General features: G+C 37.8%; 1 protein-coding gene across 1 annotated transcript; it reads left to right on the top strand.

Moving 5' to 3' along the window:
* Nucleotides 1–6909: 6909 nt before the first annotated feature.
* On the top strand, nt 6910–12746 carry LOC115220709 (heat shock cognate 71 kDa protein). The gene is made up of 7 exons (XM_029790859.2): nt 6910–7067; nt 9634–9833; nt 9930–10135; nt 10237–10389; nt 10577–11132; nt 11286–11687; nt 11899–12746. The coding sequence occupies exons 2-7, from the start codon at nt 9635–9637 to the stop codon at nt 12336–12338; spliced, it is 1956 nt and encodes a 651-aa protein (XP_029646719.1). The 5' UTR covers nt 6910–7067; nt 9634; the 3' UTR covers nt 12339–12746.
* The last annotated feature ends 263 nt before the right edge of the window (nt 12747–13009 follow it).

Genomic DNA, 13009 nt, shown 5'->3' with positions numbered 1-13009 from the left:
TGCATTTGTAACACTGTGTCAATCTGTGAAACATGCAAGTTGATTTTTATCTAAAGGGAATAGCTAACGTAATTGATTTGAAATTCTACACAGCCTGGAGTCGAAACTGTACCGTAGGCGTGACTCATGGGGAGATTGTCTTTTCTTAATTGTACTTTGAAATGATCGTTTCTAGAATGTAAACAATTTCGTTTTACCGAACGCGGTATTTCGTAAGAGGAGAGAGAGAGAGAGAGAGAGAGAGAGAGAGAGAGGGAGGGAGAGAGAGAGATGGTGAGTACTTAAGTGATAAAGGGTAAGTGAAAACAGCGAGGGAGTGAGAGGAGAGAAAGAGTGAATGAGTGAGAAGAGAGAGAGCGCGGGAGAAATGGTAAGAGCTTTTAAGTGACAAAGGATAAGCGGAAACAGTAAGGGAGTGAGAGGAGGGAAAGAGTGAATGAGCAAGAAGAGAGGGGGGAGAGAGAGAGAGAAAGAGGGAGAGAGGGGGGAGAGGGACAGAGAGAGACTAAAACAACAAGGCAACTGTGATTTAGTGATATAATTATCGGGTTAATTGAAGGGAAGTCTGTAGCTGGAAAACATAGCAGCAACCAAATCAACAACTTAAAGAATATTCTGTAGCCTCGTTTCGTTAAGGCTTTTGTTGCGTCATATCCGTTGTCAGCGACTATGACGCAATTTTCGTTTCTAGAATTCGAGCTTTCTAGTTTCTTTTTGGACAAAAGCGAAATGTCATCGATTTGCTTTCAGTTCCGAATACTTTCGTCATTTTTATATATATATTCGTCATTATCGAATATTTTCTTAATTAGTTCCCTATTATATAATTTTATAGTGTCTTCTGCTATAGCCCCGGGCCGACCAATGCCTTGTGAGTGGATTTGGTAGACGGAAACTGAAAGAAGCCCGTCGTATATATGTGTATATATATATATATATATATGTATGTGTGTGTGTTTGTGTGTCTGTGTTTGTTCCCCTAGCATTGCTTGACAACCGATGCTGGTGTGTTTACGTCCCCGTCACTTAGCGGTTCGGCAAAAAAAAAGAGACCGATAGAATAAGTACTGGGCTTACAAAAGGAATAAGTCCCGGGGTCGAGTTGCTCGACTAAAGGCGGTGCTCCAGCATGGCCGCAGTCAAATGACTGAAATAAGTAAAAGAGTATCTGGGATGCTTTATAGGAAGGAATACAAAACATTCTCCAGAGTTTGTCTGGTGTTTTATTTCATCGATCTCTGTAGGATGGAGGGCTAAGTTGATCCCAGCGTGGTTCGAACCCGGAATGTAAAGAAGCGTGACTAAATTACATAGAAACATTTTGTCATGGCCCTCTAACTATTCTGTCGCTCCATCGCTTATTGAATATTTTGGTGTTTTTTTTTAAACACAAACATAGGTATTACTGTACAACGTAGGTCCCACCAATTTATATTCATTATTGAATAGTTTCGTTCAAATTATTAAAAATAAAGAAACGAACAAAATAAAAATTATTTTTAACGAAAGATATTGCCCACGCTTAAAAAAGTACTCGACTAAAAACCCCAAAGCGAACGAAAAACCTTTTGTACATGGTGGCTCGTTATCAATGATTCTAAATGAAAGCGAAGTTTACGGAAGTATTCTCAAGGTGGTGTCCTGTAAAACGGCCTTCATATGATCTAAGAAAATCCGGCACATTATTGGATTGTGTTGGATGACTTGGGACTGGGCTTTTGAGAAGCAACATGTCGAAAGTTTCTTCCATAAGAAATATAAGAAAAGTCCGGCATTCTTTCGTTTTGACTCACAGAAACAAGGAGCGCCAAAGTCCTAATGTTTCTAGCATAAAAAAATGGTTATATGCAGTTTAATGGACCAGTGCTTCTCAACCGGGGTTCATATGACCGTTGGTGGTGGTGAAGGTCCATATATGTATTTCTTTACTACCCACAAGGGGCTAAACACAGAGGGGACGAACAATGACAGACAAAGGGATTAAGTCGATTACATCGACCTCAGTGCGTAACTGGTACTTAATTTATCGACCCCGAAAGGATGAAAGGCAAAGTCGACCTCGGCGGAATTTGAACTCGGAACGTAACGACAGACGAAATACGGCTAACGTTTCTGCCAACTCGCCGCCTTATGAGGGTCCACATATGATTTTGTTCAAGTTTACGTGCAAGAAATCGCTTATATTTCTGCAATATGCAAAAAGTTTAAACTTTTTTTTTACACGGTGCAGGCGTGGCTGCGTGGTAAGAAGGATCCTTTCCAACCATAAGGTTGCGGGTTCAGTCCCACGACATGGCACTTGGGGCAAGTGTCTTCTAAATTCCTGATAATATTTAATTATAAAAACACAACAGAATTTTTAAAACACCGAATGACAATGGAGGTCCAGTAGAGCAAAATAGGAACCAAGGCGATCCATTTGTAAAAAACGAAAAAGAAATGGTCGAGTCACTGAATTAGACCATTAAACCGTCGAGATATTTTAATCACGGAAGATCGATCTATATAAAATTCTAAATCAGATAAAATATTCTGGAAATATATCGAGGTTAAATTGTAAAGAAATGCTTCTAGTTTCTAATGATAATCAATTTTGGGAGATTTTAGATAACAGTCTTTACTTCGTCTTACAATCGTAAAAATGGGTTTCAAATTGCAGCGTAAATGGGGTGGGGATCCCCCACCTGGGTATGCTTTTGTGAAGCCGGCACTTCTGGTCTACTGTTTACGGCAGGTGCTCCCAAACTTTTCAGACCATCGACCCCTTCATGGATTCCTTGACTCCCTCATCGACCTCAAGGCATGTACAAGAAAATCCTGGTTTAGGGATTATACCAGGGAAGGGAGAAAACTCAAGGCTGCCCCGGATAGCACACACTCTACGTCACTGGTTTCAAACTATCTTAATTTTAGGGGTTTTTGAAAATCTAACCTGGTAATTCTTAGTTTAGATGTATAAATAGCGCTGGATTAACCATTGAGCAAAATAAATACGTGCTTAAAGCATAGAGGGAAGGGGCCATCACAGAAATGGTAAATGGTTTATGGGCACAAAAAAAAAATCACTTTAAATTTGTTAAGATAATTTCGAAGAGTGTCAGTAAGGATCTGATCAGACTTTGCAATTACTCATTTACTTGTTTCAGTCATTTGACTGCGGCCATGCTGGAGCACCACATTTAGTAGAGCAAATCTACCCCTGGACTTATTCTTTGTAAGCCCAGTATTTATTCTATCGGTCTCTTTTGCAGAACCGCTAGGTTTCGGAGGCGTAAACACACCAGCATCGGTTGTCAAGCGATGATGGGCAGGGGAACAAACACAGATACACAAACATATACACACACATACATATATATACGACAACTTCTTTCAGTTTCCGCCTACCAAATCCATTCACAAGGCTTTGGTCGGCCCGAGGCTATGGTAGAAGACACTTGCCCAAGGTGCCACGCAGTGGGACTGAACCCGGAACCATGTGGTTGGTAAGCAAGCTACTAAATTAAAAATACAGCCAATTAAAAAAGTAGGCGAAAACTTTTCAAATATAAATAAACAAAAAAATAAACATTTTCCATCTTACTGATAGTTTTATTTCATTTTGAAAACCCAAACTTTATTTTATATATATGGGGCCTCAAGATCTTTTAAGTGCTCAGGGCCTCTATGGATCTTAACCCGGACCTGTGTAATTTCGGGAATGAATTATCAAAAATTAGAACATGTGACAGAAATTTGGTCTTATCCGAGGTGTGAAATTAGAACATGTGACAGAAATTTGGTCTTATCCGAGGTGTGCGGGAGCTCTGACCAAGCAGATCTATAATCATAGGCACTCAAACCATGACTTCTACGTTCTAGATATTGACCTATATATTTTCTCTTTTTAAGACAGAGTATGGTTTGAGGCAGTGGTTTTCAACCAGGGTTCCGCCAGTACAGTCCAGGGGTTCCGCAAGAAGTTACAAAACTGTTAAAATCGGCAGTAATTTTTGATTCTCCTGTGCAGATATGTGTGCATAAGACTATTAAATTATTGCACAGGGGTTCCTCGAGCCAGTGAAATGTTTCCTTGGGGTTCCGCTCCAGCAAAAAGTTTGAAAAGCACTGGTTTGAGGGATACATATGTGCTATTTCTAGGGGTCGAGCGACAACGAAGAGACCTATTCTCGTTAACGTTTGATGTATTGTAAGAAATATTTTTAAATGACCAGTTTAGTTTTCCCTCAGATTTTTATAAGGAGAGATCAAAGATATTTCACAAGGCTACTTGGATTAAATCCTATTTTCATACCCACTTAATCCTGGGATGGTGGTGGAGGCAGAGTCGTCAAGCACGACTTTCACAGGGTCCTTTCGGAAGCAATTGTTTCCAATTGAACTGGCTCGATCCTTAAGCGCGACCAAACAACTTAAGGATGTTATCCAACCATCTTGCTCGTGGTCTACCCCTGTAAAACCTGTCCAGCGATTCTTTCTCGAGACCTTCTTACCACATGACCAGAGAAGTAGGATCATTAACGGTTTGAGCTTGGTGTATAACATAGTAACCTAGATAATATTTCACATGAAAACTTCTTTAGTTAATCCCATGTCAAAGTACTTAGAAATAATTTTTGTTTTTAACATATAGGCGTAGGAGTGGCTCTGTGGTAAGTAGCTTGCTTACGAACCGCATGGTTCCGGTTTCAGTCCCACTGCGTGGCACCTTGGGCAAGTGTCTTCTGCTGTATTCTCGGGCCGACCAAAGCCTTGTGAGTGGATTTGGTAGACGGAGACTGAAAAAAAGCCCGTCGTATGTATGTTTGTGTATATGTCTGTGTTTGTGCTCCCAACATCGCTTCACAGCCGATGCTGGTGTGTTTACGTCCCCGTAACTTAGCGGTTCGGCAAAAGAGGCCGATAGAATAAGTACTAGGCTTACAAAGAATAAGTCCTGCGGTCGATTTGCTCGACTAAAGTCAGATGATAATTTTCATTTTAACATCGATAACCCTTATTTTCACAGAGAATTGAGGAATAAACTGTCAAATACTATAATTTCACGGCCTCTCTTTTCGTCATCATCATCGTCGTCGTTTTAACGTCCACTCTATCATGCTTGCATGGCTCAGACGTAATTCGCTGAGGCAGATTTTCTACAGCTGGATGCGCTTTCTGTTACTAACCCTCACTTGTTTACAAGCAAGATTTTACTCCCGTGATCAGACATGATTTCTCAAGGAAGTTTAGAAACGAATAACGCTTGTAGGACGGTGATGCTCGATTACAACTATCACGTGATGTCAAGAGAAATTCACACATATATGTACACACACACACATATATATATATATATGTATATATATATATATATAGAGAGAGAGAGGCTTCTCTCAGTTTCCGTCTACTAAATTCAGTCAAATGGATTTGTGACTGAAAATGAAACCACATGGTTAGCCACGCCCACTGCTTTTATATTTAAAAAATGTAAATGGGAAACAATTTTAAAAAGCCTTAGGTAAAATGTTCGTTAACCGATCACCTGGCCTTTGTTAGCCACGTTAATTTTTATTAAATCATTTTTGGTGGATCCGAAATAAAGTGCCTAGGAAAAAAAAAACCCCACGATTTTGGCTAAGAATATATGTCACATTTCATTTATCATATATAATAATAATAATAATAATAAACTATTTTAAGTTGTTTCAAATTAATTAAAAAATACCTGGTCCGTGTCTGTACACAATGACAACACAATTTATAAACTGCTAATACATGTGTACGGAAAAAAATTACGTTTTATTCGATACTTTAGATGAAGCAATAGCATAAAAAGAAAATAATAATAATAATAAAGTGAAACATTAAGTCATTGACTGAAGTTTTCCCGTGACCTTTCTCCTGGATTCCATCGAAGCAACTGTTGCACTAGAAAACTAAACCGGCTTCCCACTGCTGATTTACAATAAATACATAAATGCATGCCAGGCTGCTCAAACACATAATGTATCTTTTTTATTTATTTATGTGCACACACACACACACATATATAAACACATGCATATATACATGTTTGTGTATATATATATATATATATGCACACACACGTTACACACTCATTATTTTATTTTATTTTATCTAGTTTCAGCTCACGAGCTGTGGCCATGCTGGGGCACTGCCATTGCTGGGGCGATATATATATATATATATATAGCACACGTGTATATTTTTCTTCTGATAAAATATTTTGCACGCCGCTACAACTATCATTATTGTTCAAATAAATAATTTTATTAGCATAAAGCAATAACCTTTTCATAAATTATGCACATACACACACACACATTATATATATATATATATATATATATATATATATATATAAAATCTTACTCGAACACATTTATGCGTGTGTAGTAACAATTATACACTCCTGCCTTTTGGATGGTTCGAGAATACATAGTCTTCAGACACAACACACACTCACACAACACACAGACTCACACACGCACACACACACACGCACATACACACACACACAAACACACACGCACACACACATGCATCACACACGCACACACACGCATGCATCACACACAAGCACACGCGCGCACACACACACATGCAACACACGAGGGATGGTAGGAGAAAAGTGAAATGAGGTATTCATGTGCTGTGCTGTTTTTTTTTTTTTTATAATAATAATTTAACGAGCGAAATAAAGACACATGTGACTGTCATTTTTTACCAAACAATATTATTCACTAAGCTGATGAAATAATAAAAAAATATTGGCTTTGCATGTCGAGCAATATAATGTGTTTATTGTTTAAAAGGAGAAAAAAGGATGGAAAAAAAAATATAAATTTTTTTTGTTTTTTAAATTTGAAAAAAAAAAAAAAAAAAGAAGAAAAATAATCTTCGCTTCCAGAACGTTCTGTTGCGTGTTGATTGGTTATTGCGAGTGACGTCATTGATTCAGTTTAAGCCAAACCTCAACGAGAAGTAGTCAGTCTTTTCAGACATTGCTTCACTTGCAATTGGTCTACTGTCGCCGAAGCTCCGTGCTTGAGAAGGCAATTGAGGTATTTCCGAACCTGTTATTTATTCTATTTACATTCTCTAACGGTTCTTTGGATCGTTCGCTACATTTCCGTGCAAGCAATTGCATCGGTTCCTGATTTATTCCCCTCGATCTTTCCTTGCCAACCTCCCAAATATTCTTATGCTTGTGTTACCGTTTTATGATGATTCTCGAACCATCTTTTTTTCTCCTCTTTTCCCGTCTCCCTCCTCTTTTATATCGTTTGATCTCGATCCTCCGCTTAATCTATCATGCACATAATCGCTTATATTTAATGCTAATGTACCTGTCTAACAACACTGAACGAAGACAAACACAAAAGAGAGTCCACAAGCAGCAAATAATAAACTTAAAGCCAAGCCTCTCTCATGTTATTTAACCATCCACCGTTCTGCTGGTTCTAGAACCATCTTGTATCGATTGGCGTCGTTCCTCGCTCCTTACATTGTTGTCTTTTACAAATATTTATCGTCTCCAACTAATAAACGTTGAGAGGAGACAGCAATGAGTGCCACAGCATATGTTTACATCCTTTATTCTGCCAGTTTTCTGCTAATATATTCCACATGAAGCGGTTCTTCACCATTATTTGTCGAAGAGAAACCATCCATAAACCATTATTATGGTTTCTCTCCTATTTCTCCCGTCTCAGTGAGAAATACAACTATTAACTATCATCACAACAAACCCCCTAAACTATGTTTTAATGATAAACACACCACATAATTATATATATATGCAAACTACACAAATGTGTCGTCTCTTCTCAAAGATTTCTTCTCGTATTCGCCATTAATAAGTTTTGCTTCGAAGTCTTTTCTATAGAAAAGTGTAGAATTTTGTGTTTACGTTTGTTTGTGTTCCTTGTCGGAATAATTTCCATTCCATAAAATATTCATTGCAAATTTAATTTAGCATGTCGCTGTTGATGTAATGTTTATAGTTTGTGAAGAATTTTTTTTGAAATGAAAAGCTTTTGGAAGCGCTTGGAATGTTCTTCGGTTTCGCCTCATGCTGTGTGTGTGTGTCTATGAGTGTGTGTGTGTGTGTGAGTGTGTGTGTCTGTGAGTATGTGTCTGTGAGTGTGTGTGTGTGTCTGTGAGTGTGTGTCTGTGTGTGTGTGTCTGAGTGTGTGTGTGTGTCTGTGAGTGTGTGTGTCTGTGAGTATGTGTCTGTGAGTGTGTGTGTGTGTCTGTGAGTGTGTGTCTGTGTGTGTGTGTCTATGAGTGTGTGTGTGTCTGTGTGTGATATAACTCTGCTACTGCTGCCAAGTCTGGCTAGAAAGGAAATCTAATCAGGTGTATGTGTATATATAAATACATATGTATATATGATAGTGTGTTTTGTAGCTGTTTGTAAAATGCTTAATGGTGAAAGAATGAAACGTTATCTTTGCGGTGTCGAACTTAAACTGTCAAAGAAAAACCATCTGGAATTTTTTTGTTTTTGTTTTTTCTTTTCTTCCTATTTTCTTTTTTCGAAGTGAATCCGGAACTTACCAAAACATGGAGCGACGACATACCATCATATTTGCTACATGCATGGTTCTTTCTTCCTTTCTTGCATTCGTCCTTTGACCGGGGACAGTGCTAGCAAAAAAATGAAGGGTGGAGGTCAGTTGGTACCATTAATTCCCCCCCCCCCCAGTACTTGGCAGGTACTTTCTTTACTGAATCGACCACCCCCAAAGAATGAGAGGTAATATTTACCTCCTCAGCAGGATTTGAACTCGGAATGTAAAGAGCCAGAACATAAAACCGCAAGGAATTTTTCCGACGCTCTAACTATTCTGCTATCACTTCGCCTTATTTAATTATTTAACCGACATCTGAAAAGACTTTTTCTCAATTTTTCAACAGTTTGAAAACATCTTCAACATGGAATTTCATAAATACAAGATGTTTAATTTTGCATTGACAGTGTAGATACGATTTCGTCGATCGTTTATGAAAGCAGAAAAAGTAAACTGATAGCCTTAAACATATTTTATGATCTAGTGTATATGTATGTTGTGGTTGAAGTAGGTTTTGAAGATTGCTACAGTTTGGTTATGAAGGAATTTTGAATAGATCTATCTTGAAGCATGCTTAATGTAGTTTAGCATTCTTGTATATCTGTGGATCGTTTTCTTTCTTTTTTTATTATAAATGTCACAGTCCTTAATGTCAGTATTGAAAGTCGTTCTGTTTAAGTAGGACAAAGTTGATTTAGATATTGAAACAAACGCCTTGTTCTGTTTTCGTTAACGTTTTTTTGTTTTTAATATTTTTTTAGTATCCGCCTTCTGTCTGTCTCTCTCTCTCTCTGTTTTCCGTTAAGTTTCATTGAACAAAAAGTTTATTTCTCAAGTTATGTGGGGGGAAAATTCGGATCTTGTGATTTTTCCCGAAGTCCTCTCCCCCAAACAGCCCTTTACTTTCTGTGCACTTATGTTTTCATATTCGTTTCCTACACGTTTTTTTTTTTACACCCGTTGTACTAATTTTATTTATTTCGTTTCCAGGTAATATTGTAAACATTAACCTATGTAATTATGTGAATTTTTTTTCTTTTTTATCTCTTTCCAGAATGTCAAAAGCAGTCGGAATAGATTTGGGGACCACCTATTCATGTGTAGGTGTCTTTCAACATGGCAAGGTTGAAATCATTGCCAATGACCAAGGAAACCGTACCACTCCCAGCTATGTGGCATTTACTGATACCGAGCGTCTCATCGGAGATGCTGCTAAGAACCAAGTTGCCATGAACCCAGAGAGCACCGTTTTTGGTGAGTAACAATCTTGCTCTTATTTATATTAGCTTGTAACCAGTTTCTAAATTGGTGATAGTTGGTGGAAATAATTGTTTTGCTATTTTTGTACAGATGCAAAACGTCTAATCGGACGTCGATTTGATGACAAATCAGTCCAGAGTGACATGAAACACTGGCCGTTTACGGTCACAAATGAAAACACCAAACCAAAACTGAAGGTTATGTTCAAAGGAGAAGAGAAGACTTTCTTTCCTGAGGAAATCTCTTCTATGGTTTTAACTAAGATGAAGGAAACAGCAGAAGCCTATCTGGGCAGGGTAAGTTCAGATAACGTGTAGCTTTTTACTCGAGTCCCTAACGTGTGTAATATGTTCTCCTGTGTGACTTTTTCCATCTTATTTTGTTTTCTTTGTTGTAGACTGTAACAAACGTGGTGGTCACTGTCCCCGCCTACTTCAACGACTCCCAGAGACAGGCTACCAAAGATGCCGGTACTATTGCTGGTCTGAATGTCTTGAGAATCATTAACGAACCCACTGCAGCAGCTATTGCCTATGGTTTGGACAAAAAGGTAAGAGATAACTTTTTACAATAATTTACTGCATTATATAAAAGTTGTCTTTGTATGTTACCCTGTCAACACTTGCAAATAATGTGACAATTTTTCACTTGATATGCATTACACAAGTTTTCTTATGTCACATCGTTTTTTAGGTTGGTGGTTTCTTAAAATGTACTGTTACATCTTGTTTTTTTAGGTTGGTGGTGAAAGAAACATTCTTATCTATGATCTTGGTGGTGGAACTTTTGATGTCTCCACTTTAACTATTGAAGACGGCATCTTTGAAGTAAAATCAACAGCAGGTGATACTCACTTGGGTGGTGAAGATTTTGACAACCGTATGGTAACTCACTTTGTTCAGGAGTTCAAGAGAAAATACAAGAAAGATCTGATTGACAACAAACGTGCTGTACGACGGTTGAGAACTGCCTGTGAACGTGCTAAGAGGACCTTGTCTTCAAGCACCCAGGCCAGCATTGAAATAGATTCTTTGTATGAAGGAATTGACTTTTACACCACCATCACCCGAGCCAGGTTTGAGGAGTTGAATGCTGATCTCTTCAGGAGTACCCTTGAACCAGTTGAGAAATCACTGCGAGATGCTAAACTAGACAAAGCTCAGATACACGAGATTGTATTGGTTGGTGGATCAACTCGTATCCCCAAGATTCAGAGATTATTGCAGGACTTCTTTAATGGCAAAGAATTGAACAAGAGCATTAATCCAGATGAAGCTGTTGCATATGGTGCCGGTAAGTTTTGTTTTTGTCTGTTTCTATTCAATTGGCTAACATTACCTACCTTAATTTTGTAATGAGTCACCATAGCGTTAAATCTAACCTACTTGATGCTGTTATCAATAGTTAGAAGTATATTGATTGACTTTTGATGTTTTGTATTTCTAGCTGTTCAGGCTGCCATCCTCTCAGGAGAAAAAGACAAAGAAGTACAAGATCTGCTACTGCTTGATGTAGCACCACTGTCCATGGGTATTGAAACTGCTGGCGGTGTCATGACACCATTAATCAAAAGAAATACTACCATTCCAACCAAACAGACCCAAACTTTCACCACATACTCAGACAACCAGCCTGGTGTGCTGATCCAGGTCTATGAAGGTGAAAGAGCTATGACCAAAGATAACAACTTGCTTGGAAAATTTGAGCTAACAGGCATCCCTCCAGCACCTAGAGGTGTTCCTCAAATTGAGGTAACCTTTGATATTGATGCAAACGGTATCCTGAATGTATCGGCCACAGATAAAAGTACAGGCAAAGAGAACAAAATTACCATCACAAATGACAAAGGTAAGTTTTACTGTTTACAGAGTTTTAAAATTTTCTGGAGTTGATAGTAAATTTTGGGGGACACTGGTTGTGAAAATCTTTTTTTATCCAGTTTTACTAAGTGTGTGGTGGTATTTAGTGTTTTCTGTAGGTTGGGGTTTAATATTTGCATTGTATGTTGATAGAGATTGCTGACATGAATTGAGCTTACAAATTTCTCTCTTATTTTCAGGCCGTCTCTCTAAAGACGACATTGAAAGAATGGTTAACGAAGCTGAAAAATATCGACAGGAAGATGAAGAGCAACGCCTGCGTGTTTCAGCCAAGAATTCTTTGGAAAGTTACGCTTTTAACATGAAATCAACAGTAGAGGATGAGAAAGTGAAGGACAAAATTAACGAAAGTGATAAGAAAACAATTATTGATAAATGTCAAGAAGTAATTAGTTGGCTAGATCAGAATCAACTGGCATCAAAAGAAGAGTTTGAACATCAACAAAAAGAAATAGAAAAAGTCTGCAACCCCATCATCACAAAGCTCTATCAAGCTACTGGTGGCATGCCCGGTGGTATGCCAGGAGGTATGCCTGGTGGTATGCCAAATTTCGGAGGTTCCACTGATGGTGCAACATCAGGAGCAGGCAGTGGCCCTACCATTGAAGAGGTTGATTAAAACCTTTTTCATTCTATATTCTGGGCACATCACATTGCTTCCCTCTTATATTTATTTTAACATTTTTATATAAGTTTTTCAATGAAAAGTAAGCTCTCTCAGCATTGAGAGTTCATTTGTCTAAGCTTTAAATTAGGTGCACATTTCACTTGCATCTTCACACTAGCAATATAAAGTTTATTTCTCTGATATATGTAAAACAAATTATAGCTTTGTTTATTGTTTATAGAATTCTTTAGGACTAGTAAACATAATCCTACTAATTATATTTAGCTTTATAGGGCTCTATTTTATGCCAAAATCACATTTCCCCCCCTTTCTACAAAGAAATTGCTTAAAAATTTAAAATTTAATAGTTGTCAAACTCCAATTGTTAATGCTGAAAAAAAAAAAATTCTCTGATTCAAATAAAATATAAAATTTAATCATTGTTTCAGCTCGGTTTTTTTGTCCTTTTATTTTTTTTTTGCTATCAATATATGTATCACTAAGGGCCAGCAACACTTGTGTAGACTGAGAATTCTTACGAGAAACAAAAGCGATTCTATTTAGTGATTGTCCTCAAAGCAAGAATGATTTTATTCTGCTAAAAGTACCAGTAAAATTTCTCTTGAATCAAAACACCTGCAAAGTACATTTTGTGTATCTGGGACTAGACTTGCATTTGGCAA

Source organism: Octopus sinensis, linkage group LG17 (assembly GCF_006345805.1).
Source record: "Octopus sinensis linkage group LG17, ASM634580v1, whole genome shotgun sequence".
NCBI lineage: Eukaryota > Metazoa > Mollusca > Cephalopoda > Octopoda > Octopodidae > Octopus > Octopus sinensis.
The sequence above is the reverse complement of the archived record's forward strand: the minus strand, read 5'-3'. Positions and strand labels throughout refer to the sequence as shown.